Below are 23552 nucleotides of genomic sequence, written 5' to 3'. Positions count from 1 at the left end.
GATCCCAGGACGCTGGGATCATGACCTGAGCCGAAGGCAGCTGCTTAACCAACTGAGCCACCCAGGCGTCCCGAGACCTTGAACATTAAACTAAAAGGATTTCAGCTCTATTCCACTGGCAATGAAAAACCTCTCACATTTTTTAAGCAGGAAATGTAATACTGAACGTGAGATTCAGAGATCCTGGGTAGCTCCGGTGGTTAAGTGTATGGGATCAAGTCCCGCATCAGGCTCCTTGCTCAGTAGGGAACTTGCCTCTTGCCTGCCACACCCTCGCTGTGCTCTCTCTCTCTGTCAAATAAATAAATAAATAAAATCTTTTCTTTTAAGATTTTATTTATTTATTTGACACTGAGAGAGACACAGAGAGAGAGCGTACAAGCAGGGGTAGAGGGAGAGGGAGAAGCAGGCTTCCTGCTGAGCAGAGAGCCCGATGTGGGGCTCGATCCCAGGACCCCAAGACCATGACCTGAGCTGAAGGCAGACGCTTAAAGACTGAACCACCCAGGTGCCCAAATAAATAAAATCTTAAAAAAAAAAAGGGGGTGAGTTTCATGAAGGTCCATTTTGAAGCCACAGGTTATCAAAGGTGAGCAACAGTTAGGAGGATCCTGTTATATTTTAGATGAGAGATAGTGAGGGCCTAAAAATTAGGAGACACACCTTGAGAACTGAGAAGAGGACAGAGGTATTACTTAGCAGGGGCAAGGCAGAAGTCCAAATTATAGATGCATTGCGAGAATTAAAAGAGCTAATACATGAGGAGTATTCAGAACAGAGCCTAGCAAATAGCAAAGGTTGAGTGACTATTATATACTACTACTGCTATTATTACTAATTAAAGAACAACAGTAGTCAAGATCACACATGCTATTCAGTCACAGGAAATGATGCTGGCCTTTAGGGATAGCTTGTTCACATTCTCCTTTTATTAGAAAAAGATACTCTTCTTTTTTTTTTTTTTTAAAGATTTTATTTATTTATTTGACAGAGATTACAAGTAGGCAGAGAGAGAGAGAGAGAGAGAGAGAGAGAGAGGAAGCAGGCTCCCCGCTGAGCAGAGAGCCCGATGTGGGGCTCGATCCCAGGACCCTGGGATCATGACCTGAGCCGAAGGCAGAGGCTTTAACCCGCTGAGCCACCCAGGCGCCCCTAGAAAAAGATACTCTTCTTGAACAAATTTAAGAATGGTACCATATCCATCCTAGAAAGAGGTATGTAATATTTAAAGAAAGAGGAAAAGAGCTCAATACCTTCATATGAGCTGAAGCAATAGCCACAACACTTCTCTGAACATGTTATTCAATTGCTGGGTTGTTGTTGTTTTTTTTAAAGATTTTATTTATTTATTTGACAGAGAGAGACACAGCAAGAGAGAGAACAGAAGCAGGGGGGAGAGGTAGAGGGAGAAGCAGGCTTCCTGCAGAGCAGAGAGCCCAATTCAGGGCTTGATCCCAGGACCGGGAGATCATGGCCCGAGCCAAACACAGAGGCTTAAACCACTGAGCCACCCAGGTGCCCCATCAACTGGTGGGCTTTTGTTTCTAAATTACATTATAATGAGGCAGTAGACAGAATTTAAAAAAGCATTGTAAAGAAAGGTAATGTGTGAATTTAGACTATAATTTGTACTCCTGAATTGATGATTGGTCCTCTCATTCAATGACGAGGAAAGGAGAAAATAAAAGGCCTACTCTTACCTTCCTTGAGAAGAGTAAAGACTCCTTGCTTATCCATGTTCAGATCCAACAATAAATGAGAGCAGTCTGTGAACATGATGACATCTTTGTGCTCCTTATTTACATGGTACATTGCAATGGGGATTTCTATAATCTGGCCGATCTCCACATCAGCATGAAATGGTAACAGCTCCATTTTGTTCAGTTTTAGGACATATATCTGGAGAGAAAAGAAATTAATCTTTCAAGAAAGTTATGTTTGGGGTGCCTGGGTGGCTCAGTGGGTTAAGCCTCTCCCTTTGGCTCAGGTCATGATCCCAGAATCCTGGGATCGAGTCCCGTGTTGGGCTCCCACTCAGTGAAGAGCCTGCTTCTCCCTCTGCCTCTGCCTGCCTCTCCCCCTTGCTTGTGCTCTCTCTAACAAATAAATGAATAAAATCTTTTAAAAAAAAAATACAGTTGTTGTCAGACGGAAAAAATAATTAGATACTTTCTAAACACAAGTTTTACCATATTATTAACCTTAAAAACCTGTGTTGGCTCTCCACTGTCTACAGTAGGGGATCAGGAAATGTTTTATGGAAAAGGCTAGATAGCAAATATTTTAGGCTTTGGGGACCACATGGTTTCTGTGGCAACCCCCCACTGTGTAGTTGTGTCTTGAAAGTGGCTAGAGACCATATATAAATGAATGAGGTCAGTTGTGTTCTGATAAAACTTTATCAAAAAATTAGCAGTTTGACATTGACCATTAGGTCTTAGTTTTGCTCTGTCCTTCAAAGTCATGTTCAGGTTCTCATCTCTTCATAATAATCTCTGACTAGTCACATCTACAATGATATTTATTTTATAAACTAATAATACTTTTATTATACAATTTAAATAGCTCTCAATCATATACTGCTTTAAAATAACTCATATCATTTCCTTAAAGTGTTATTTAACTTCATGTGACTAGATCCTCCTATTAGAATTTAGATTCTTTAGGGGCGCCTGGGTGGCTCAATTGTTAGGCGTCTGCCTTCGGCTAGGGTCATGATCCCAGGGTCCTGGGATGGAGCCCTGCATCGGGCTCTCTGCTCAGCCGGAAGCCTGCTTCTCCCTCTCCCTCTCCCCCCTGCTTCTGTTCCCTCTCTTGCTGTGTCTCTCTCTGTCAAATAAATAAATAAAATCTTTTTTTTTTATTATTAATTTGTCAGAGAGAGAGAGAGTGAGCACCGGCAGATAGAGTGGCAGGCAGAGGCAGAGGGAAGCAGGCTTCCTGCTGAGCAAGGAGCCCGATGTGGGACTCGATCCCAGGACTCTGGGATCATGACCTGAGCCGAAGGCAGCCGCTTAACCAACTGAGCCACCCAGGCGTCCCAATAAATAAAATCTTAAAAAAAATAATTTAGATTCTTTAAAGTAGACATGTATGTTATGTTTGTTTAAATGTCTTATGATACCTGGCACGGTGGGATACGTCTTAAGGGTACTCAGTAGATGTTCACTGAACAAAACACTAAGTTTTTCAGGGAACAACAACATACATAAACATATATTAGAAGTGGGGAAAAAAACAGTAATGTGGTTACATAATACACTGAAAGGTGTTTTCAATCTTTTAGAAACAAGATTGACAAACAAATATGAGACTGGAAATAAAGTTACTATGAAGGTCATATATATATAATAATGACAAAACACAATAACAAAAATAGATAATATTAAGTATTGAATATATTCCAAGCAATGAGGTAAAACATTATCTCATTTTCTTCTGACAATAACACTTTGAAGTAGATACTATCATTATCCCCATTTTAGAGACAAGGAAATAAAAACACCCATTCAGAAACTTGCTACTAAGTGAAGCAGGATTCAACCCAGGTCCGGAAATATTTAAGATGTACTTCCAGAATGAATTTAAGTATCATTTTCAAATACCCAATTTGGACTAGAGAGACTTTTAAACATGTTCTGTACTTAAGACAGCAATGTCTCAGGGTATGATAATAAGGCTCTTTGGAGAGTTGTTTACCTTAATTTCTCCATATCGAAAGGGATTTTGTACATCTCGGGCCAAAACAGTACTGTTCCCCCTGACCTGACCTGCAGTCACCACTCCTTTAGTGGTCACCATGGCTACTGTCTCATTAGAAGAGGTCCAAGTGAAGTTGCCACTGCCACCCTCTACCTGTGAAAAAACATAACTTTATGTTTAACTGCAAAAGAAGGAAAATGGAATTTAGGTAAAGATGTAAAATCTGGTGAAATAAGAAGTCAGAAATAAATAGGGCGCCTAGGTGGCTCAGTCAGTTAAGTGCCTGCCTTTGGCTCAGGTCATGATCCCAAGGTCCTGGGATCAAGCCTTGCTTCGGGCTCCCTGCCCAGCAGGGAGTCAGCTTCTCCCTCTCTCAGCTCATGCTCTGTCTCTCTCAAATAAATAAATAAAATCTTAAAAATAAATAATAATAAAAATATATAACAAGTGATTTATGGACATATTAAGAAGCTGTGATGCTAGGGTATCTGGTCTGCTCAGTCGGAAGAGCATGTGACTCTTCATCTCAGGGTCATGAGTTTGAGCCCCACGTGGGGTGTACAGATTACTTAAGTAAATAAAACTTTAAGAAAAAAGGGGCGCCTGGGTGGCTCAGTGGGTTAAGCCACTGCCTTCGGCTCAGGTCATGATCCCAGGTCCTGGGTTCGAGCCCCGCATCGGGCTTTCTGCTCAGCAGGGAGCCTGCTTCCTCCTCTCTCTCTGCCTGCTTCTCTGCTTACTTGTGATTTCTCTCTGTCAAATAAATAAATAAAATCTTTAAAAAAAAAAAAAAAAAAAAAAAAAAAACTTTAAGAAAAAAAAAGAAGCTAGGGGCGCCTGGGTGGCTCAGTGGGTTAAAGCCTCTGCCTTCGGTTCAGATCATGATCCTGGGGTCCTGGGATCGAGCCCCACATCGGGCTCCCTGCTCAGCAGGGAGCCTGCTTCCTCCTCTCTCTCTGCCTGCCTCTCTGCCTGCTTGTGATCTCTGTCTGTCAAATAAATAAATAAATCTTTAAAAAAAAAAAAAAGAAAAGATAAAAAGAAGCTGGGCGCCTGGGTGGCTCAATCATTGAGCGGCTGCCTTCGGCTCGGGTCACGGGACTAGGGTCCTGGGATCAAGGCCCGCATCGGGCTCCCTGCTTGGCGGGAGGCTTGCTTCTCCCTCTCCCACTTGCCCTACTTGTGTTCCCTCTGTCTCTGTGTCTCTCTCTGCCAAATAAATAAATAAATAAATAATCTTTAAAGGAAAAAAAAAAGCTGTGATGCTATAGTAAAGTAGCTAAATGAGCTAGAGAAATTAAAAGGACATTATGTAATTGGAAGTATCACAAAATGTTAAAAAGAGCACAGGGGAGCTTGACAAAAACCTTACAAAAGTCCCAAGTAAAGGATACATAGAAGAGAGACAGAAAGTACAGCAAGTCTTATTAAGATAGCATTCAAGAACATGACTTTGTTATCACCAGAAACTGAATTGTATTATTAGGATCAGGGAGAAATAAAAATTAACATTAACCAAATTTCAATAAACTAAATTAACAGAGAAACTGACTTATCTCTTTGTAAATTCTCATATAATAGGACACCATACCTGCACTTTATACCGATATAATATTCCCATAGGTTGATGAGGAAATGCCAGAAAGTTGGGTGTAAGCTTGATGGGAAAATAAATATTCACTTCTTGCTGATGTATGACTGGAAATTTTATAGGCTGAATATTTTTATTCTATAAGAATGGGGAAAAAGCAACAAAATAGATTTTATAAGGACTGTTTATATAATTCATTCATATTCAAAGCATCAGCAAATGGTGTACTAATGAATTACTCAACCAGTTTCTTTCTATAAATGAAGTAAGTAAATGTTCCTATCATGAGGAGCGCCCAGGTGGCTCAGTCAGTTAAGTGTCTGACTCTTGATTTCAGCTCAGGTCATGATTTCAGGGTTGTGTGACTGAGCCCCATGTCAGGCCCCATGTTCAGTGGGGAGTCTGCTTAAGGATTCACCCTCTCCTTCTGCCCCTCCCCCAACTCACAACTCTCTCTCTCAAATGAATACATAAAATCTTTTTTTTTTTTAAAGATTTTATTTATTTATTTGACAGAGAGAAATCACAAGTAAGCAGAGAGGCAGGCAGAGAGAGAGGAGGAAGCAGGCTCCCCACTGAGCAGAAAGCCCGATGTGGGGCTCGAACCCAGGACCTGGGATCATGACCTGAGCCGAAGGCAGCGGCTCAACCCACTGAGCCACTCAGGCGCCCCTGAATACATAAAATCTTAAAAAAAAACCACTCTATGATTGTTTCAATAGACACAGAAAAAGCATTTGAAAAAGTACAACATCCATTCATGATAAAAACCCTCAACAAAGTGGGTTTAGAGGGAATATACCTCAACATAATAAAGGTTGTTTATGAAAAACCCACAGCTAACATCATTTTTAATGGGGAAAAACAGAACTTTTCCCCTAAGGTCAGGAACAAGACCAGGATGTCTACGCTCACAGCTTTTTTTTTTTTTTTAAGGTTTTATTTGTCTGAGAGAGAGAGAACACAAGCAAGAGATCATAATCAGGGGAAATGGCAGAGGAAGAGGGAGAAGCAGGTTCTCAGGTGAGCAGGGAGCCCAACACAGGGCTCAATCCCAGGATCCTAGGATCATGATCTGAGCCAAAGGCAGACACTTAACCATCTGAGTTACCCAGGCGCCCCTCTCACCACTTTTATTCAACATAGTACTAGAAGTAGTACCATGGAAATCACACAACAACACAACAAAAATGCATCAGGGGGTGGGGCGCCTGGGTGGCTCAGTGGGTTAAAGCCTCTGCCTTTGGCTCAGGTCATGATCCCAGGGTCCTGGGATCGAGCCCCGCATCGGGCTCTCTGCTCAGCGGGGAGCCTGCTTCCCCCTCCCTCTCTGCCTGCCTCTCTGCCTACTTGTGATCTCTGTCGAATAAATAAAATCTAAAAAAAAAAAAAAAAAAGGTATCAGGGGCGCCTGGGTGGCTCAGTTGATTAAGCGACTGCCTTTGGCTCAGGTCATGATCCTGGAGTCCCAGGAATGAGTCCCACATCGGGCTCCCTGCTCACCCAGGAGTCTGCTTCTCCCTCTGATCCTCTCCCCTCTCATTCTCTCTCATTCACTCTCTCTTTCTCTCAAGTAAATAAATAAAATCTTAAAAATAAAAGGCATCAAAATTGGTAAGGAAGAAGTAAAACTTCCACTATTTGCAGATGACATGATACTATACACAGAAAACTCAAAAAGACTCCACCAAGAAACTGCCAGAATTAATAAATGAATTCAGTAAAGTTGCAGAATACAAAATCAACGTATAGAAATCTGTTCATTTCTCGGGGCTCCTGGGTGACTCAGTTGGTTAAGCGTCTGCCTTCAGCTCAGGTCATGATCCCAGGGTCCTGGGATTGAGCCCCACGTTGGGCTCCCTGCTCAGCAGGAAATCTGCTTCTCTCTCTGCCCCTCAGCCTGCTCAATGTTCTCTCTCACTCTGCCTCTCAAATAAATAAAATCTTAAAAAAAAAAAAAAAAAAAGACACTGTGGGGTTACTAAGAAATGGGTTTGAGAGATATTGAGAACTGACATGGCATTCAATATTGTACTAAATGCAGCAGGTGAGGGGAAGGGAGAGTCAAGGACCACCCCTGGGGTTTTATCTTAAACAACCAGATGAAAAGATCCATGGAAAAAAAGGAAGTCTAGGAAATGGCAGGCTATTAAAAACCAGAAACTTGGGATGCCTGGGTGGGTCAATCTGCTAAGTGTCAGCCTTTGGCTCAGGTCCTGATCCCAGTGTCCTGGGATTGAGTCCGGCATCAGCCTCCTTGTTCAGTGGGGAGCCTGCTTCTCCCTCTCCCTGCCCCTCCCCCTGCTTGTGCCCTCTCCTTCTCACACAAATAAAAACAAAACAAAACAAAACCAGAAACTCACGCATTTTAGAGACAGTAGAAACAGATTCATACTTTATCCTTTTACCCAGTAATTCCATTTCTGGCACTATGCCATATGAAAATTAATCAAAAGAAAAAAATTACACAAAGAAACTCAGTTATGGCATTTACAAGAGTGAAAAAACGGAAATGCAAAAAGCTCACTGTTAGTGGCGTGGTTAAATAAATTGACATAGTAACCCTTTGGATCTTCAGACTAGAAGTACTCTACAGAAGCCTGAAAACACATGGAAACACACACATGAAATAATTTTTTAAAGGAACCCCAAACGGTATATCCACACAGTGAGCACAAATGCAGATGTGAGCAATGACAAAGACGGCAACAGAGAATCTGCACGGGTACGAACAACCGCGTGTCCTGGTCGTCAGTTCCTTTTCCAAGTTTATGAAAGGTACGGTGGGACAGACCATGTGTCTGCCTATAAATCAGTAAGTCAGCCGAGCCTCATGAGTGTTCGGGGTATTCAAAGACTATCCTTTTAATTTCTACCTGGTAGACGATGGAAGTCAGGGATGCGTTTATCACCACGACACCACTTTTCAAGGCTTTGACTACGTGGTAAGACCCATTCACAGTAGTGAGCTGCTCCTCAAAGTACTCGCTTTGGAACCGGTACATGATCCTGAGATTCTGTGAATCAGCCCAATAGTGACACAAAACTGAGATGTTTGCTTTTTCCCGACAGCCATCTTAATCCCAAAGCATTAAAAAAATTAAAAGTGTGGCTATGCACTCTGGGGATAAATTAAAACAAAACTTTCGCTCTCCTCATGGAAATGCTAAGTTGGAAAGATGTAATTTTAAAACGGTACTTGAACGATCCATTAATGGCAAGTGATCAGATATAGAGTCAAATTTTATATAAATTTTGGTATAATTTTTGCCATTCCATAAGTTAACATTTTTTCAGGGAAAAAACCCAAAGGGCACTGGAGGGTAAGTGCAGTACTGTCCTCTGGGACTGTTCCTTGCACCACTGCCAAACAGAGGTGACCAACTCCAAGGGAGTCCTAGAATGAGACACCCTCCAAAATGTTTTGGCCTTCCCTTCAACTCTTTCCTAGAATTCTGACTGAATTATGTATTTTACTTTCAGTTTAGCTTTCCTAAAGGACAGAACTATTTAATAATCCTAATAAAGTAGTAACTTTTTTAAAAAAATTTTTGTAACTTAAAAGTAAAGTCTGGAAGCAAAAAAAAGAAAGCCTTCCTAGCCAGAAAGGTGGCCCACTCAAGAAGTTATCCATACAGGGGCTGGAAAAATGCGAGAGACCCTCACATCTGACATGTAGACCTTTGTACTGCTCTTATCGAACACTTCCACCATCATGACATACACTTGTCCCACCTCTAGACTCCATCGGTCTCCAGGCTGAACTGTGAAACCTGTATATAAATCAAGCAACAAAAATATCAGAGACGGCGGTTCCATGGTGTAATGGTGAGCACTCTGGACTGATTCCAGCAATCCGAGTTCAAATCTGGGTGGAACCTCGCCCTTTGGGCCAAGCCACCGCCACCTTTGGGGCACCTGGGTGGCTCAGATGGTTAAGTGTCTGCCTTCGGCTCAGGTCATGATCCCAGGGCACTGGGATCAAATCCCGCATCAGGCTTCCTGCTCCTTGGGGAGCCTGCTTCCCCCCCACCTGTCTCTTGTGAGAAACATCAGAAGAGAACGTTCATTTTCTACAATGAATTAAAAAATACAGGGGCACCTGGGAGGCTCAGTGGGTTAAACCTCTGATCTCAGGGTCCTGGGGTCGAGCCCGGCATCAGGGTCTCTGCTCGGCGGGGAGCCTGCTTCCCCACTCTCTCTGCCTGCCTCTCTACCTACTCATGATCTCTCTCTGTCAAATAAATAAATAAAATCTTTAAAAAAAAAATACAAACTTACAAAAACTATTTAGTGAGTAAAACTTGCTAATAGATGGCGATGATGGGACACCTGGGAGGCTCAGTGGGTTAAGCCTCTGCCTTTGGTTCAGGTCATGATCTCAGTGTCCTAGGATCAAGCCCCACATCAGGCTCTCTGCTCAGCGGGGAGCCTGCTTCCTCCTCTCTCTGTCTACTTGTGATCTCTGTCTGTCAAATAAATAAATAAAATCTTTTTAAAAAAAGAAATAGATGGAGATTATTTCTAAGCTTGATCATTTAGCTCCCTCCATCAAATTGAATAACTTGGAATTCTAAAAATAAAGATCCTGGGGCGCCTGGGTGGCTCAGTGGGTTAAGCCGCTGCCTTCGGCTCAGGTCATGATCCCAGGTCCTGGGTTCGAGCCCCACATCGGGCTTTCTGCTCGGCAGGAAGCCTGCTTCCTCCTCTCTCTCTCTGCCTGCCTCTCTGCCTACTTGTGATTTCTCTCTGTCAAATAAATAAATTTTTTTAAAAATCTTTAAAAATAAAGATCCTGGCTTAATTTAGTTAATCTCAGGTATAAAGAAACACTCTCGCCCACAACTGTGTACAAAACAAATCACAGTTTTGCTCGTTCATACTGTGTCAGGCAAGATTTCAGCTTCTTCCAGTCAGACCAGTTTGATATGACCTAAGGACATCAGCATTCTTTTCTCTTCGTATGAAATCTCTCTTTCTAACCCAATATTGTACCACATAGGTCTTCACGTTTTTTCACAATGTTTCAAGATGCTTCACTCTTGCAGGCAGCATGGAACCATAACAATGTGAGAAAACATGTCAAAGGAAAGTTAAATTTGAAGGCTCAAGGAGTACTCTAGTTTCTAATGCACTCGTTTTAATGAAACAGTCAAAGCTGTTCAGCTTTATGAAAATCATTATCTAAAAATACCTAAACCTCCAGGAACGCCTAGGTGGCTTTGTCGGTTGGGTGACTGATTCCTGCTTTCAGCTCAAGTCGTGATCTCAGGCTTGTGAGATTGAGCCCTGAGTTGGACTCTGAGCTGGGCACGGAGCCCACTTAAGACTCCCTCTTCCCTCTACCTGCTCTTCTTTCCCCGACCTTTCTCCAAAAAGAAGTAAATAAATACCTAAAAATCCAGGCTCCACAACATATATGGTGCAATTTGGGAGTCCAGACACAGATCGCATATGGACATCTTAATTTTTGCTTAAGGAAATCATATGAATCAGAGTTGGGTGAAAAGACAAATGTGAGCTACTGAAGAAAAAAATAATAAATGCACAAACAGAAACAAACAAAAATCCTGTCTTTTATTATCCTTTGGAAAGCAAAAACTTAAATGTATATATTTCTGAGAAAAGTCTGAGGAACTCAGTCATAATAGGGTTCAGGTACTCTTGAATTTCAAATTTAAGGAAGACGGAATGATACAAAAAGATAACTCTCCATGCTTTTAGTATTCATTTAGCTGTAGAACTCTTTCTCCAAGTAAATCCTTTTTTTTTTTTTAAGATTTGTATTCATTTATTTGACAGACAGAGATCACAAGTAGGCAGAGAGGCAGGCACAGAGAGAGAGGAGGAAGCAGGCTCCCCATGGAGCCGAAAGCCCGATTCAGGGCTTGATCCCAGAACTCTGGGATCATGACCTGAGCCAAAGGCAGAGGCTTTAACCCTCTGAGCCCCCCAGGTGCCCTTTCAAGTAAATTCTTACGTGAGGGGCCCATTATGCAAAGCAGGACAAAGTGGCATCACTCTGGCTGTTGAAACAGATAGTGGTGATGACGGGGAGGGAGGGGAATGACCTGCCATCCAGCCCAGCAATCTGCCTCAGGCTCTGCAGATAGTTTTAAAAGTTACTAGTTGATTTTCCATTATCTACGGTAAATCTTTATTACCAAATGTTTTCTCTTTGTCATGAAAGATACTGCTAGTCACTTAGACACCATATCACCCACTACCCCTTCAGTTAATTTCTAGCAAGAATTTATTCTGTTATTGTCCTATACAGAATCAGGAATATACTTCCTGGAATACTTCCAGAAATATACTTCCCTCTCTAAAATATACTACACCCACGGGGCACCTGGGTGGCTCAGTGGGTTAAGCCGCTGCCTTCGGCTCAGGTCATGATCCCAGGTCCTGGGTTCGAGCCCCACATCGGGCTTTCTGCTCAGCGGGGAGCCTGCTTCCTCCTCTCTCTCTGCCTGCCTCTCTGCCTACTTGTGATTTCTCTCTGTCAAATAAATAAATAAAATCTTTAAAAAAAAAAAAAATAAAATAAAATATACTACACCCAAAAGCTAAGAAAAAATATATAACTGAGATAACTGAACAGAAAACACTCAATCATTCTAAGTACACTAATTTAGGAAGCGTAGTAATTCAGCCATGCACTAGATTACAATTTATCACTACTGTAACCGATTGTGATAATGGAAGTAAAGTAATATTTAATCCACTTGAGGGATCAAACTTTTAAAACTGCCTCAAAATTCCAAATGAGCTATTGATATACAAACAATTGACATGTCAATTAAAGATTACTTTTATCTAGTCATTAAAACAAATCTTTTAGAGACTGTACAGGCACCTCTGTGGCAATTTAGGTTTGGTTCTGATATGTACTCTAATCTAACGTTCATAAAATGTAAGAGCTAGAAGGAAATTCAAAGACACAACATTCCCTCCACTTTTACAGATGAGGAAACAGATCTGGACAGAACGCTAAACTAATTCATTCCTCCTTTGTCAGAATAAGAGACCTTCCACCCAATCCTTCCATGTGTTCTGAAACTCATTTTCCCTTACCCCTCAGAAAACTTGCTCCATCATCCACTGACCCTCCTTTCTCCCACCTCTGTGCCATCTTTCTGTTTACCTTACAGACATGTTCAAGTTTCTCTTATCTCATAAAAGTTCTCACGTCTTGGGGCACCTGGGTGGCTCAGTAGGTTAAATGTCCAACTCTTGATTTCGGCTCAGGTCATGATTTCAGGGTCATGAGACTGAGCCCCGCTGTGTGGGCTCCGTACTTAGCACAGTGTCTGCTTAAGATTCTCTCCCTCTGTCCCTCCCCCACCCAGCTCATTCTCTCTCTCAAATAAATAAATAAAATCTTTTTTTTTTAAGATTTTATTTATTTATTTGACAGAGAGAGATCACAAGTAGAAAGGCAGGCAGAGAGAGAGAGAGGGAAGCAGGCTCCCCGCCGAGCAGAGAGCCCGATGCGGGACTCGATCCCAGGACCCCGAGATCATGACCCGAGCTGAAGGCAGCGGCTTAACCCACTGAGCCACCCAGGCGCCCCTAAATAAATAAAATCTTAAAAAAAAAAAGAATTCCTCTTTTTCCACATGAACCTTAAAAGCTGGTCTTTGCTCCTCTTCTCATCTTAACTCTATATACTCTCAGTGATTTTTGTCCACGACAACAGCTTCAACTGTCACCTATCTATAAACTCATCTCTCAAATACCTACCTTTATCCTGAATCTTTCTGCTCCAGATGCATAATAAATATACCTGTTGGGGGTGCCTGGGTGGTTCAGTTAAGTGTTTGCCTTTGGCTCTGGTCATGATTCAGGAGTCCTGGGATCGAGCACCGCCTGAGGCTCCCGTTCAGTGGGCAGTCTGCTTCTTCCTCTCCCTTTTTCTCTCTCCCCCCTCCTTCGTGCTCTCTTAGTCACATGCTCTCTCTCAAATAAATAAAATAAAATCTTTTAAAAAATAAAAGTAAAATATCTGTTGGCATTTCTATCCTACAGGTACTTCAGGTTAACTTGTGAAAAAGTAACGTAGTTTTCCTTTCCTGTAAACCTGCTGCTCTTCTTGTTCTCTAAGAACAGAACCGCCAGTCGCCCTAAGCCAGGGGCTGGAAGGAGTTATGAGTATCACCATCCATATCCTCCAGGAAGACATATAAATAGATAAGTATGCTGCATTTTATTTATTTGACAGAGAGATAGAGATCACAAGTAGGCAGAGGGACAGGCAGAGAGAGGGAGAAGCAGGCTCCCTGCTGAGCAGAGAGCCCAATGCAGGCCTCAATCCCAGGACCCTGAGATCATAACCTGCGCCGAAGTCAGAGGCTTAACCCACTGAGCCACCCAGGTGCCCAAGTATACTGTATTTTAATATCTACTATTCTGGAATAAATAACAATATGACCTGAGAATATTGGGGTGGGGGGTAAGGTCATATAAGTCTGCCTGGGGAATTCAGGGAAGCACCTGACACACAGCTGGGGCTCTAATATTGAATGATTTAGTTAGTTTTGTAAGTACTCTTGTATCTGTTGACCAGTGTCCTATGCACCTTAAAATGACTAAAAAAACAAACAACTTTGGACCCAAAACCCTCCTTAATATGTTTTAGACAAGTAATATAAGGTGCTAATATGATTATACAAGCAATACTGTACTTTTCTAGCCTACTAGGTGCCACATAACTCCCTACCTCCCCCACTCCACCACCGCTCCTACTTTGCCCCTCTTCTCGGCACTTCTTGGTCTCACTGCTGGCTTTGCTCATCTTTAACCAAGCCAGACATGCTCCGCCTCACCAGCTCGGCAAGTGTATCTCCTCCTCCTTGAGCTCTTTCACCCAGGCGTCTGCACGACCCACCGCTGCAGGGCTCCTTTCACAGAAGACTTCACTAGCTACCCGGAGTAAACCAGCAGTCTGCCGCTCTGGCACACAGAACAATGCTGAGCGCATTGTAGGATTATAATAAATATTTGCTAAATGAATTAATTTCTTTCAGATTCAAATATTCAAAAATAGGACATATTTCAAAATCAAACATTGAGAAATGGAGTCCAAATATTTCAATTTTGTTTAAATCTTCATTCTGGGGGCGCCTGGGTGGCTCAATCAGTTAAGCCGCTGCCTTCGGCTCAGGTCATGATCCCAGGGTCCTGGAATCGAGTCCCACATTGGGCTCCTTGCTCAGTGGGGAGCCTGCTTCTCTCTCTGCCTCTGCCTGCAGCTCTGCCTGCTTGTGCTCTCTCTCTCTCTCTGACAAATAAATAAATAAATACAATCTTTTTTTTTTTTTTAAGATTTTTTATTTATTTATTTGACAGAGAGAGATCACAAGTAGATGGAGAGGCAGGCAGAGAGAGAGAGAGAGAGAGAGGGAAGCAGTATCTCTGCCGAGCAGAGAACCCGACGCGGGACTCGATCCCAGGACCCCGAGATCACGACCTGAGCCGAAGGCAGCGGCTCAACCCACTGAGCCACCCAGGCGCCCATAAATACAATCTTTAAAAAATAAATAAATAAAATAAACCTTCGTTCTGTTTTCTTGGACTATAACAGAGCTCTAAATCTCTCTTTGTTCAGTCATTACAGAGCAGGTTTAGTGAATTTTTAAAAATTGCTCTCAACTCAATTTAACAAATATTAATTAAGCATCTACTGCAGACAATACCACACCATCTTTTCTAAAATATTCATGTGGAAATGGGAACGAAGAAATTAAACAAAATTCCCAGAAGTCTCTTCAAGCTGCTTTCCCAGTCTAGTTATAATCTCACTGAGGTTGCAAGTAAGCATCGAAGTGAACAGATGCCACGTTGCAACTATTCTCTTCCTCACCTTCCCTTTGTTAGAAATTCTGACAATAATAATTTATAGTTCTTTGTTCAAAATAAAACCTATACAAAATAAGTATATTCTTAACAAATTATTTTACCAAGGAACATGTCTTGCATACTCAGGGAAACACAGAGTGACAGCTAAAACTTGAAAAGGATACTTTTGTGGACAAAGACAAGGTTAGTTTGGCCCAGTTGAACAGCAGTCACCATAGCTCTTTTCTCATCCAGTAAAGCCACTTTCCCAGAAAGAGACCAATTACATGCAACTCTGTCATCTTGCAATTCCAGTGTATAGTGTTCTAGGGGAAATCCCACCTCTGTAAGACATGAAAGATACTTTATAAATGTAACAAGAGCAGCCATTATAAGAGACAACAATGTATTGTTGGATTATAAGAGGCAAATCAGGAAGCACGCCTAAGTAAGAGTATGATCTGCTTCTACTTTCCTTCCCCCTATGATAAATTTTGACATTAGCCATCGGTGGGGGGGTGTTACTATATGAATTTATCATTGATATTGCTTGCATTCTTAAAAACCAGTGAACTGAAAGTATCAAGAAAGATCCCCACTAAGTAAGGAAGGAAAGGACTAAGGCTAATGGAGCCAATGCACACTTTATAAACTCAATGGGACTTCTAAGGTCAACAGAGTGTCAAGTTTTCAGTGAATAAACTAAGTTTCTCAAGAAACAACTTCTAGGGGTGCCTGTGTGGCTCAGTGGGTTAAGCTGCTGCCTTCAGCTCAGGTCATGATCTCGGGGTCCTGGGATCGAGCCCTGCATCGGGCTCTCTGCTCAGCAGGGAGCCTGCTTCCTCTCTCTCTCTCTCTCTCTGCCTGCCTCTCCGTCTACTTGTGATCTCTGTCTGTCAAATAAATAAAATCTTTAAAAAAAAAAAAAAAAAGAAAGAAACAACTTCTACAAAGATCATTCAAGTCCCTCCTGGTAAAGTGTCCTCACTTGCCGTACAAAATCTAGTAAATATTTGGCTGTGGTTTTAACAGAGAATTTAGATGCCTATAGGCACCGGGCTAAGCATTAGTCTGTTCAAGACATGGGGACAATCTCTGCACAGTATTATCTCAAATATAGCAATTAAGGAATATTTTATCACAAAATCTAAAAACACAAAGAAGTATTTGTATACATAAGATGGAGTTGCTTCTCGGGGCATCTGGGTGGCTCAGTGGGTTAAAGCCTCTGCCTTCTGCTCAGGTCATGATCTCAAGGTCCTGGGATCAAGCCCCCCATCAGGCTGTCTGCTCAGCAGGGAGCCTGCTTCCTCCTCTCTCTCTGGCTGCCTCTCTGCCTACTTGTGATCTCTCTCTCTGTGTCAAATAAATAAATAAAATCTTAAAAAAAAAAAGATGGGAGTTGCTTCTCTTATTGTCAGCAGGAAGATCTGGGAAATGTTCATCTTAGGAAAAGATAAATCACCTTACCTGTCATTCTTCCCTGCACCATTTTTGCAACTCGGTATTTAATATATGCTCCTACTAAGAGATATATATCATGCGATGGTATAAGAAATATATTCTCCAAAACTAACAGACGTATTAATGCTGCTGCCACTTTCTAAAAGAGGAAGGAAAAAAACGAGCTTCCATAAGCAACGTTTCCCGAAGTTCATCTTCCGTGTTAAAAGTTTACTTCTTGGGGCACCTGGGTGGCTCAGTGGGTTAAAGCCACTGCCTTTGGCTCAGGTCATGATCCCAGGGTCCTGGGATCGAGTCCCACATTGGGCTCTCTGCTCAGCAGGAAGCCTGCTTCCCTTCCTCTCTCTGCCTGCCTCTCTGCCTACTTGTGATCTCTGTCAAATAAATAATAAAATCTTTAAAAAAATCTTATGTCTCTTTTAAAATTATCTTAATGTGGGGCACCTGGGTGGCTCAGTCAGTTAAGTATCTGCCTTTGGCCCGGGTCATGATCCCAGGGTCCTGGGATCGAGCCCCATATGGGCTTCCTGCTTGGGAGGGAGCCTGCTTCTCCCTCTCCAGCTCCCCTGTGTTTGTGTTCCCTCTCTCACTCTCTCTCTATCATAAATAAATAAAAGTCTTTTTCAAAAAAATTAAATAAATAAATAAATAAATAAATAAAATTATCTTATAGAGATTAAAAAATGCTTTCCTAATCACAAATCATAATTTCAGGGCATCTAAGTGGCTCGATTGGTTGAGCGACTGCCTTCAGCTCAGGTCATGATCCTGGAACTCCCAGATGAGTTCCACATCAGGCTCCCTGCTCAGCAGGGGGTCTGCTTCTCCCTCTGCCACTATCCCTGCTCATGCTCTCTCTCTCTCTCTCAAATAAATAAATAAATAAAATCTTTAAAAAAGAATCATAATTTCAGTTATCCTTAAAAAGTGACCATGAGGGGCGCCTGGGTGGCTCAGTGGGTTAAAGCCTCTGCCTTCAGCTCAGGTCATGATCCCAGGGTCCTGGGATCGAGCCCCACATCAGGCTCTCTGCTCCTCGGGGAGCCTGCTTCCTCCTCTCTCTCTGCCTGCCTCTCTGCCTGCTTGTGATCTCTGTCAAATAAATAAATAAAATCTTAAAAAAAAAAAAAGTGACCATGAATCTTAATATTATACTGACTTTCTAAGTCGCTCAAACTAAGAATAAAAAATGACAAGACTTCTAAAGCAGAAGAGGTGGTAAATAAAAAGGCACAGATGCTGAAATGAAACAAGGGAAGGCTTAACTGGATACCACAGAAATTCTTTTAACCAGACTTCAATGAACTGACTTCCAGATTAAGTCAGCTTAATTCTCTACCCTTGACTGTTGTGAAGACTGACCCAACACAAGGCTGGTAGGCTACAATCTATGGTATCCATACCATGTCCCTGCCATTTGAATGAGACACTCACCAAAAGACATTGATTTTTCTGAAACCTATTTATGACATTTGCACTTTTAATTATAATTACCTTAAAAAATAAACCACTGGGGCGCCTGGGTGGCTCAGTGGGTTAAGCCTCTGCCTTCTGCTCAGGTCATGATTCCAGAGTCCTGGGATCAAGCCCCTCATCAAGCTCTCTGCTGAGCAGGGAGCCTGCTTCCCCCTCTCTCTCTGCCTGCCTCTCTGCCTACATGTGATCTCTGTCTGTCAAATAAATAAGGGCGCCTGGGTGGTTCAGTGGATTATGCCTCTGCCTTCAGCTGACGTCATGGTCTCAGGGTACTGGGACTGAGCCCAGCACTGGATGGAGCCCCACATCAGGCTCTCTGCTTCCACCCTCTCTCCGCCTGCCTCTCTGCCTGCTTGTGATCTCACTCTCCCTGTCAAATAAATAAATAAAATCTTTTAAAAAAAATAAATAAAATAAACCATGAATGCAAAGGGAGCTGCTGTTCCTACAAAAAATTTAAATTTTTTGTAAAGAAGTCCAAAGCAAGCTGAAAAAAGGTACAGCTATCACTGTTAGGTGTAGGTGAAAAGTGTAAAAGATTATGGAAAAATTCTTGAAAAATATAGAATTCTGTACTCAACTTGCTTCACACATGTCTAATTTTTTCACTTGACTGTAAAATGAAATTAAAAATGAAAACAGGGGGCACCTGGGTGGCTCAGTGGGTTAAAGCCTCTGCCTTCGGCTCAGGTCGTGATCCCAGGGTCCTGGGATTGAGCCCTGCATCGGGCTCTCTGCTCAGCGGGGAGCCTGCTTCCCTTCCTCTCTCTCTGCCTACTTGGGGTCTCTGTCTGTCAAATAAATAAATAAATAATCTTAAAAAAAAAAGAAAGAAAGAAAGAAAAAGAAAGTAGGAACTGCATCGGGTGTAAGCATGAGCATACATACATGTTTCTAAACTATGAGCTCATGGCCAAGAAAACATCCTGGGTCTACACCAAAGGGCGGGTGAACAAACTGCACTTACACATTTTAAGAGAAACACCTGTTGTGTGTGTAATTATAATTAGGTAGTAACAGGCTTAAAGAAGATAAGTATTTTTTATGTCTCCCTAGTTCAAATGAGTTTTCAATTAAAGACCAACTATTGACCCAAATCATATCAGGTTAAAGGGCTTCCATTATAAATAAATATAAGGAATAATATTTTCCACAGACAAGGCCCTTAAATGAAAGTTTGAAAGTTTGTGGCACAAACATTTTACCTTATAGAACGGCTCAAAAATTCGAACTTTTACAACAGCAGCACCGGTTCTGATCCCAGACACCAAAATCATATCTCCTTGTTTCTCTTCCTTTTCCATCTCAGCAATATACACAGGGGGAGAATACTCGGCTTCAGAGTATTTCAGAATCCTTAAGAGATAAAGTAAAGTTTGTTCCTAGTGTAATCTAGTAATGAGTCATCTTCCAAAAGGCACTAAGAGACTTTAAACATAGTTTCTTCAATGTCTATATATTATAAAAAGTCCTAAAATTTGTTTTCATTGGCACTTGAGTGGCTTAGTCAGTCAGTCAGGACGTGACCCTGAGTCAGGTCCTGCAGGGCTTGATCCCAGGACCCTGGGATCACCACCAGTTAAGCATCTGCCTTCAGCTCAGGTCGTGACCCCAGCGTCCTGGGATCCAATCCCCCATCAGGCTCCCTGGTCTGCTTCTCTCTCTCCCCTTGCTCCTCCCCACTGCTCATGCTCTTACTCTGCCAAATAAATAAATTAAATCTTTTTTTAAAAATCTCTTTTCCATAAGTATTAGATAGAATGAAAGTATCTAATGTGCTTCTGGCTAAAGCTATTATGGGACTAAAACTTGGGACTGTCTGAGAGCTATTTCTTAGTACTAAAAACAAAATTTCATACTGTCATCCACTCACTGTCCCCCAGCATGTGCAGAGAGCATGAATAACTAACCTGCCGGAGGACGCACCTGGCTCAAACAATTGTACAGTCCTGAGCTCATGAATTCCTCTGGAGTGGTTCACATTAACCAATCATAAAAGTACCTGCACCCACACCATATGTCATTCTATCAAAGATATTTCCTCCTGGTAAATTTATCTGTTCCAAAAAAGTCCAGACAACAGGATTATCAAAGCCCATACAGATAGTTGCTGTTCAGTGCGCCACCCAAAGGCAGATGTCTCCTTCAAAATGAGATGGTTTATGTTGGTTGCAGTGTTACCTAATTTTGCTAGACAATTCTTCTCTTGCTGATTCGTTATCCTGGGCGATGCTCCACTCAAACATCATCCCTGCCAAACTACTAAAAGTATTTCCTATAAAGCAAGCCAAAAGCAGACAGGACAGAATCACATATTCAAAAATATTCATGTATCTTTACCTAGAAAGAGAAACCTAACTAGAAAATTATATTTAGGCCTCCTTCATTAACAAATAGAAGCACTACCATTAGTGAATTTAAAACACATACACCAGGAAGATCCCTACACAAACAATAAAACTACTGTTGCTACACAAACTTTCTGAATGCAGAAAAGACTTAAGCTGATTAACTTCTGGCTCTTTAACTCCTTCTGTACCCTTCCTCATAAAGGCCACTGCACAGTCCACTTCAGGATGACAGGCATCCCTAAATCCTGGTCCCTTCAACATAAATTTTTATAAAAACTAGATTCCAGAATACTTCTAATATTTATTTTTAAATTGAAAAATTATTATTTACAATAGTTTACAAAGAAAGTGGCAATAAATTTAAATTTTTTTTTTAGATTTTTTATTTTTATTTATTTGACAGAGATCACACGTAGGCAGAGAGGCAGGCAGAGAAAGAGGGGGAAGCAGGCTCCCTGCTGAGCAGGGATCCTGATGCAGGGCTTGATCCCAGGACCCTGAGATGATGACCTGAGCCGAAGGCAGAGGCAAATTTAAATGTTTTAAATACCACATTACACACTTATATAGGGTACTAAAAGCAATTTAAAATCAGTCTCAAGAAAAATAAAATCGGGGCACCTGGGTAGCTCAGTTGTTAAGCTTATGCCTTCAGCTCAGGTCATGATCCCACGGTCCTGGGATTAAGCCCCACATTGGGATCCAGACCCACACTGGGCTCCCTGCTCGTCGGGAAGCCTGCCTCTCCCTCTCCCACCCCCCTGCTTGTGTTCCTTCTCTCGCTGTCTCTCTGTCAAATAAATAAATAAAAATCTTAAAAAAAAAAAAAAAGAAAATCATAAAACTTTTCATAGGTTTACACATAATTCCCCTGGCCTACAGAAAGTGGACTGATCAAAACAGAGCTAATAATCAATTGCAAACAAATGTTCTTTTTCTTTTTTTTTTTTTTTTTTGCAAACAAATGTTCTTAATGGCTGATCTAGGGATCATCAGCAGAAGCTCAGTGACTGAATCCAGATATTTAAGAAAACATCTGAGATAACCAATAATTAAATATAAGCAGAAAAATTCTATGAAAGTATGTAGCTAATACATTGAACCATACTCATAATTATCAGTTCCTTGTGTACATGAACCTCATATAAAAAAATAAATACTGGGGCACCTAGATGGCTCAGTGGGTTGAGCCTCTGCCTTCAACTCAGGTCATGATCTCAGGGTCCTGGGATTGAGCCCCGCATTGGGCTCTCTGCTCAGCAGGGAGCCTGCTTCCCCCTCTCTCTGTCTGCCTCTCTGCCTCCTTGTGATTTCTCTTTCTGTCAAGTAAATAAATAAAATATTTTTAAATAAATAAATAAATACGATTTCTCATCTACTTTTCTCTCTCGAGTTGCTTTTTTCCCCAAGTACTAAACACAAAGGAGTATTACTTTATTTTAGGTAATTTTGTTGAATCATCTGAAGTCCCCTACCTTCAGCATCCAACGCCCTCACCATCAGTTCCAGTGGTGAATCATCTACATAGAGTTCCCGGGTTCGAGATATAATTTCAATTCTGTCTACCACGTCAACCTTAACATCACAGCGCAGTTCATGGTCCGTCACTAGGATGAACCCAAAAACTTAGAATTTAGTTCAACAGGTCATGAATCTATTAAATATCTCAAACACGCAAGCCCTTATTCTATATTATAAAAAAGGTTTTCACAGTTGCTTTCAACCTGTGGAAGAAAGGAGCATAATGACAAAATACCAAAGTCTCTGTTTATAAGAGACAACAGACCAGTCGTTCTCAAACACTGACCTATAATGATATTTTCATTCATCCATGGAAAAATGAGGAAGGTAAGAATCTTAACAGAAGAGTAATGAAATTAAATGTCTTCACTTTGAAGAAATATATCTCAGGGGCGCCCGGCGGGTTCGGTCAGTGGGATGTGCAACTCTTGATCTTGGGATTGTGAGTTTGAGCACCACGTGGGGTGCAGAGATGACTTAAAAATAAAATCTAAAAAAAGTAACAGGGGCACCTGAGTGGCTCAGTGGGTTAAGCCTCTGCCTTCGGCTTAGGTCATGACCTCAGGGCCTGGGATGGATCGAGCCCCACATTGGGATCCCTGCTCAGCGGGGAGCCTGCTTCCCCCTCTCTCTCTGCCTGCCTCTCTGCCTACTTGTGATCTCTGTCTGTCAAATAAATGAATAGAATCTTTAAAAAATAAACGAATACACTTTATTATATTCTATCTGAGCTCTGAAGTATTGAAGTTTTTTCCTTTATGAAATTATGGCATTAGATTTTTTTAAATGTATTTGTCTCAGAAAGCAAAAAGGTGACAACCATATGTCAGTCATGCCAATAAATTTCTCTCTCTGAGGTTAAAAAGCCTGGGAACAATGTATTAGACCAGCCAGAGTTCTGGTCAATATAACCACAGTGAACTTCAGAAACATAAAAATAAACAGTACAGAATGAAATGAGGATGAAATAAAAATTGTTTTGTACTATCTTTTAATAATATCCCCACCTCTTGTATCTGCCGTGTGTTAGAGGACTGCCTACATAGCTGTCTCATTCTGCTGTTATAACTGTATTTTTTACTTTCAGCTTCATGTACAAGAAACAAAAGCAAAGTAACTACCACTACAATACCCAAAATTACCAGTGGACAGCAGTGGTGAACTCTGTCCCTAGCTGTGGATCTGCTTTTATGGAATTCTTAAATCAAAGGAAATGTTAATCAAATATTATAGGCAGGTACCTGGGTGGCTGGCTCAGTGGGTTAAAACCTCTGCCTTCAGCTCAGGTCATGATCTCAGGTCCTGGGATCGAGTCCCACATCGGGTTCTCTGCTCAGCGGGGAACCTGCTTCCCCCTCTCTCTCTGCCTGCCTCTCTGCCTGCTTGTGATCTCTCTCTCTCTCTGCCAAATAAATAAATAAAATCTTAAAAAAATATAGGCAAGTGCCCCTCAAAAAAGGCCAAGGATGGGGCGCCCGGGTGGCTCAGTGGGTTAAAGCCTCTGCCTTCGGCTCAGGTCATGATCCCAGAGTCCTGGGATTGAGCCCCGCATCGGGCTCTCCGCTCAGCAGGGAGCCTGCTTCCCCTTCTCTCTCTCTGCCTGCCTC

General features: G+C 41.8%; 1 protein-coding gene across 6 annotated transcripts in view; it reads right to left on the bottom strand.

Annotated features, from left to right (window-relative positions):
* The window catches only part of NUP210L (nucleoporin 210 like), a 93762-nt gene that overhangs the window by 59792 nt on the left and 10418 nt on the right, over positions 1-23552 (bottom strand). For 4 of the 6 annotated variants that reach the window (XM_047704143.1, XM_047704145.1, XM_047704144.1 and 1 more), the window contains exons 3-13: positions 21900-22031; positions 20255-20348; positions 19279-19429; positions 16604-16736; positions 15319-15477; positions 10687-10755; positions 8960-9066; positions 8170-8310; positions 5294-5431; positions 3700-3855; positions 1701-1899 (exon numbers count right to left, since the gene is read on the bottom strand). In XM_047704143.1, the coding sequence (XP_047560099.1) occupies positions 1701-1899; positions 3700-3855; positions 5294-5431; positions 8170-8310; positions 8960-9066; positions 10687-10755; positions 15319-15477; positions 16604-16736; positions 19279-19429; positions 20255-20348; positions 21900-22031 (1479 nt within the window). Of the gene's footprint in view, positions 1-1700; positions 1900-3699; positions 3856-5293; positions 5432-8169; positions 8311-8959; positions 9067-10686; positions 10756-15318; positions 15478-16603; positions 16737-19278; positions 19430-20254; positions 20349-21899; positions 22032-23552 lie in introns of those variants that run through there. The other 2 variants (XM_047704147.1, XM_047704146.1) reach the window with 2 other exon arrangements.

This window comes from Lutra lutra, chromosome 15 (genome assembly GCF_902655055.1).
Source record: "Lutra lutra chromosome 15, mLutLut1.2, whole genome shotgun sequence".
Classification (NCBI taxonomy): Eukaryota; Metazoa; Chordata; class Mammalia; order Carnivora; family Mustelidae; genus Lutra; species Lutra lutra.
Note: the sequence above shows the minus strand (reverse complement) of the source record. Positions and strands in the feature narration are given on the sequence as shown.